At 40.6% G+C, this 5,612-nt stretch overlaps 1 protein-coding gene across 2 annotated transcripts in view; it reads left to right on the top strand.

Moving 5' to 3' along the window:
• The window catches only part of NPEPPS (aminopeptidase puromycin sensitive), a 103,680-nt gene extending 98,068 nt beyond the window's left edge, over positions 1 to 5,612 (top strand). For both annotated transcript variants that reach the window (XM_032279827.1, XM_032279828.1), the window contains 4 exons: positions 412 to 519; positions 1,062 to 1,217; positions 1,487 to 1,534; positions 4,095 to 5,612. In XM_032279827.1, the coding sequence (XP_032135718.1) occupies positions 412 to 519; positions 1,062 to 1,217; positions 1,487 to 1,534; positions 4,095 to 4,247 (465 nt within the window). In that variant the 3' untranslated portion in view covers positions 4,248 to 5,612. The remainder of the gene's footprint in view (positions 1 to 411; positions 520 to 1,061; positions 1,218 to 1,486; positions 1,535 to 4,094) is intronic.

Genomic DNA, 5,612 nt, shown 5'->3' on the forward strand with positions numbered 1-5,612 from the left:
ATGGCACTATCTTGGCTCACTGCAGTTTCTGCCTCCCAGGTTCAAATGATTTTCCCACCTCAGCCTCCCGAGTAGGTGGAATTACAGGTACATGCCACCATGCCCAGCTAATTTTTTTTTTAGTAGTAACTGGGTTTCACTGTGTTGGCCAGGCTGATCTTGAACTCCTGACCTCAGGTTATCTGCCCTCCTCAGCCTCTCGAAGTGCTGGGATTACAGATGTGAGCCACCACGCCCAGCACAAAGCATCTTGAAAAGTATTCTCTTTTGTTAATGTAATACCTTGCCATTCTTACCTAGTGAGAATATAGAACCTAAGTTTTACCTTATTGGGGAAGAAGCTCATGTTAATCATATGCAGAACATTCAAGGGAGAGTTAACTATTCCTATCTTTATCTTTTTTCCTGTAGCTTCATAAACAAGCAGATATGCAAGAAGAGAAAAACCGAATTGAAAGAGTCCTTGGGGCTACTCCTTTGCCTGACCTGATTCAAAAAGTCCTCACGTTTGCACTTTCAGTAAGTTACAGTGAAAACGGCGTTTAGATGTGAATCGTTACCCATCTGACAAGTGTCTCTGATTCAGCTCTGATCCTCTTGAGCTGCCTTAACCCTAGACTAAAGCTTCCTTTTCCAGAGAAACTGGCTTGAGCTTTTGTTACTGACTTTTCTCCCACTAGTGGTGAGAATCAGAATAGTTGGGAGAGTAAACAAATTCTCTCTCCAGAATGGGACCTATGAGGACATGGGCTCTTGAAAACTGGGAAATTGGCTTATGTCTTTGCCTACTTTGTTTCTCTTCCTTTCTTAAACCTATAGGCTCTTAAACACATATCTGTTGAGCTTTCTGTCTGTCTGAACCTGTCTCAGGGCCTCATTCTTGGTTTGATTGATCTTTAAGTTAAACATCCTCATTGAGAACTTTTAGTGCCAGTTATTCCTAAAACAAGGAATAAGTGTCTTCAGTGTGATTACTTGGATATCTCAACAGTATGTTGCACTCTCTGGTACCAGAATATGTTTTGCATACACTAGACTTTTAGTTTTCTTTCTTTTTTTAGGAAGAGGTACGTCCACAGGACACTGTATCAGTAATTGGTGGAGTAGCTGGAGGCAGCAAGCATGGAAGGAAAGCTGCTTGGAAATTCATAAAGGACAACTGGGAAGAACTTTATAACCGGTACCAGGGAGGATTCTTAATATCCAGACTAATAAAGGTATGTGAAAAATTTTGAGTAGCTTGCTAATCATGGATATTATTCAGTGACATCCATGATTTACTACACCCACACATTGTGGTCTTTGCTCTTTAAGTTTCCTTAAATAGTTACTGGCTTTATTAAACAACTTCTCCATCTCCCATCACACATCCTTTGCCACAAACTGAAGTTGGGAGAGAACAGAATGATTTGTTTTTAGGGTAAATGGAAGTTTGTTCCCAGCGTCTTTTTAGTTTCACTTACTATTTAAAACCATTGTTTTGCAGCTATCAGTTGAGGGATTTGCAGTTGATAAAATGGCTGGAGAGGTTAAGGTAAGGAAAATACTGTTTACTCTTCACTTTTCAATCTAGTAAGTAAAAACAACATAATCATAGTGTTGGGATAATGTACTGTAGCATCTCCATGTTTCTGCTTAGAGAAAGACATCATGCAGGGCTGTATAGGCCTTATTAAGAATTTCCTGGCCGGGCGCGGTGGCTCAAGCCTGTAATCCCAGCACTTTGGGAGGCAGAGGCGGGTGGATCACCAGGTCAAGAGATCGAGACCATCCTAGTCAACATGGTGAAACCCTGTCTCTACTAAAAATACAAAAAATTAGCTGGGCATGGTGGCGTGTGCCTGTAATCCCAGCTACTCAGGAGGCTGAGGCAGGAGAATTGCCTGAACCCAGGAGGCGGAGGTTGCGGTGAGCCGAGATCGCGCCATTGCACTCCAGCCTGGGTAACAAGAGCGAAACTCCGTCTCAAAAAAAAAAAAAAAAAAAAAAGAATTTCCTAAAAATGGTGGGTGCAGTGGCTCACACCTGTAATCCCAGCACTTTGGGAGGCTGAGGCAGGTGGATCACCTGAAGTTAGGAATTCAAGACCAGCCTGGGCAACATGGTGAAACCCCATCTCTACTAAAAATACAAAAATTAGCCGGGTATGGTGGTGGGTGCCTGTAACCCCAGCTACTCAGGAGGCTGAGGCAGGAGAATTGCTTAAACCCAGGAGGTGGAGGTTGCAGTGAGCCGAGATGGCACCACTGCACACCAGACTGGGTGACAGAGCAAGACTCTGTCTCAGAGGGAAAAAAAAAAAAAAAAAAAGAATTTTCTGAAAATGGAAAGGCTTCTAATGGTTTATAAACAAGGCAGTGACTTGAACTGATTTGTGTTATTAAAATTTCATTCTGGCTGCAATGTGGAATATAGTTTGGCATGGGGAAGAGAAGATGTTGGGAAGCTAACTCTCCCAGCAAGAAGGATAGAACAGCTTACAGTAGGGTAGTGGCGGTAGTGGGGGAGATGGAGTAATGAAGGAAACTCAAGGGGCTTGAATTTGTTAACCACTAATTCAGTAATATTTATTGATTGGCTTCTCTGTTGTGAGCTTATCTGGGAGAGGAAGAAAAAAAGAGGATAATCCCCAGTTTCTGGTGTGTAAATGTTGGTACTACTTACTAAGATTGAATGGCATGAGACTTGAGGCCCTAAGAACTGAACCATGATTAGGAACCTTGGAATGGTAGCAATTGTCATCTGTGTAAATAAGGTTATTGATTTCTAAAAGGTCTATGGTTAAGCAGATGGATTAGTCATTGTCTTTCACACCTGTGATGACTAATTCAAAGGAAAAGCCCCATCATTTTGCCAGTTGGTGTTTAAGAGTTGCTTTGTTTTCTGTGAAACCAGGTATACTCCATTAGAAAAGCTTATTCAATTTTTAATCATTAAGCATTTTGATAAATTATAAACTTAGAAATTGTTTTGTGGGTTTTTTTTTTTTTTTTTTTGAGACGGAGTTTCGCTCTTGTTACCCAGGCTGGAGTGCAATGGCACGATCTCGGCTCACTGCAGCCTCCGCCTCCTGGGTTCAGGCAATTCTCCTGCCTCAGCCTCCTGAGTAGCTGGGATTACAGGCATGTGCAACCATGCCCAGCTAATTTTTTGTATTTTTAGTAGAGACAGGGTTTCACCATGTTGACTAGGATGGTCTCGATCTCTTGACCTCGTGATCCACCCGCCTCGGCCTCCCTAAGTGCTGGGATTACAGGCTTGAGCCACCGCGCCCGGCCTGTTTTGTGGTATTAAAAATGTTGGAGTCCTGTAATTCCAGCATTTTGGGAGGCCAAGCCTCCGGGAGGATTTCTTGAGCTCAGGAGTTCAAGACCATTTTGAGCAACATGGTACGACCCCATCTCTACAAAAAAGAAAAAATATTAGACAGGCATGCACTCCCAGGCTGCGATGAGCCATGATCACATCATTGCACTCTAACCAGGGTGGGCAATAAAGAGAGACCCTGTCTCAAGAAAAAAATGACTATGGGGTGTTAAATTAGGGCACAGCAGCAATTTGAACTTCCTCATATTATTCCCTTACAAAATTAATCTTTATTTGAAGCAGCCAAAATGTGTTGAGTCCTTCAGTACTTGGTGCCAGGTATTTTGTCAAATGGTTTATGGATTGTCTCTTTAATCTTTTGGAGTAAATATTTTCTAATAGATGAGAAAACTGAGACTTAGAGCAGTTAATTTTCTCACAGTTACAAGCTAGTACATGACCAAGCCTCTATTCAAGTTCCAAGTCTTCAGTTCAAAGACTGTATTTACCACTACACAGTTAGCCTAAAAGAAAAGCAGTAGATTCTGTCTCTTTACTATTGACTTTTGATGAGGTTGTTAAGCATATAATATTTAAGGGGAGAATTCCTATATGCAGGTCCAAGGAGTTGCTTGTTTTCTTTTAGCCTGAGGGTGGCAGTGATAAATTCTCATGACTGAAGCTTATGCATCCTGCATATAGACCAGTAGGTATTTTTTCATAACCTGTAATACAAACTTCTTATTATTGCTAGTAATGATCCTGCATTCTGGGTTGTTTTCTACCAGGCTTTCTTCGAGAGTCACCCAGCTCCTTCAGCTGAGCGTACCATCCAGCAGTGTTGTGAAAATATCCTGCTGAATGCTGCTTGGCTAAAGCGAGATGCTGAGAGCATCCACCAGTACCTCCTTCAGCGGAAGGCTTCACCACCCACAGTGTGAATCCTGAGGTGCCGCTGCTGCGGTTCTGCTGCTTCGCTGCAGGGATAAGGTGGAGCTACCAAACAGCTGATTTGTATGCCACGAATTTGGAGTCTTCTTTCAAACCAGTGGGGGTTGGACAATGAATGTAGTTAACTGGTTCCTGCTCACACTCCAGAATTAAATTCTATTAAAAAAAGGAAAATCAGCAATTCAGCAAAAAATAAATAAAAAATAAAAATGTAAATATGATAGTAATAAAATAGAGCATAATGAAACTGTGAAACTTTCTGAAGCCTTGTCAGTGGTTAAAAGTATTTAACACTCTCCTGTTAATGACAGATGTTCTGTTTTTATAACTCACCAAAAGGAAACTAGAGGCTTCTTGGTGAAGAGAATTTTGTGAAGTGGGTTCTGCAAACAGCTTACAAGCCAAGGGTGGTGTCCACTTCTGGGAATGGTTAAACTCAAAAGGCCAATAGCTGGTATAACATAGTTGGAGTCAGTGCATAATTCCAAGTGTTTTTTTTTTTTTTTGGCATGGGGACTAATCAGGAAGATATATTTTCCTGCATAACTCAATCTGAACCAAGGATTGTAGTTTTCCTCCTTGCCTTCCCTTCTGTGTGACCCCTTGGCAAAAAAAAAAAAAAAAAAAAAAAAAAAAAGGTTAAAAAAACCCTACCCTGTTCTGGTTTTTTCCTCCCTTCAGTTCCATCCCCAACCTCCATCCCCCAACCCCCGGTGTCCTTCTTAGAGATAAATAATAAGGAAACATCTTTCATAGCCACATTAAATAAGAGAAACTGATACATTATTTTTTTCTTTCTTTTTAAAGATGACTTATAAGAACCCTGAAATGCATATAGGTGAGACAATAGAAATAAAAAGATCTTCAGCCAGGCCTTTCTGAAGGAGTTATTCTGCTAAAAATGGTCTTAGTTGTCTGACAAGCCAATTATTGAACCTCTTCATAACAGTATCAACACTGGCTTCTCCTGGTTCATTTTCTGCATGTGAGAAGTCAGTGGTAACTGCTGCAGGGCTTATGCATTAGTGGTAACTGGTTTAAAAACAAAGACTGTAAGCCTGTGTGTGCGCCACTGTTTGCTTCAACAGTATATCCTCCTAACAAGCCTCACCTATTCAGTCCAGTGAATTTTAAATCTAAATCTCATTCCCTTCCTTTTTCCCTATATATTTTTTTTTTCTTAAAAAAATTTTTTTGTGTTATTAACAGAAATTCATATTTGGTGTGGCTTAACTGTATTTCAGAAGGTCATCAGATTGTGAGACTGCTTCCTTGAAACATTTTTGTGCTATTGTTTTAAAAAAATAATAATTAAAAAACAGTTGGCGTTAATAAAAATGTCAATGTGAAATTGA

Source organism: Sapajus apella, unplaced genomic scaffold (genome assembly GCF_009761245.1).
Source record: "Sapajus apella isolate SASKATOON/1434 unplaced genomic scaffold, GSC_monkey_1.0 scaffold12, whole genome shotgun sequence".
Classification (NCBI taxonomy): domain Eukaryota; kingdom Metazoa; phylum Chordata; class Mammalia; order Primates; family Cebidae; genus Sapajus; species Sapajus apella.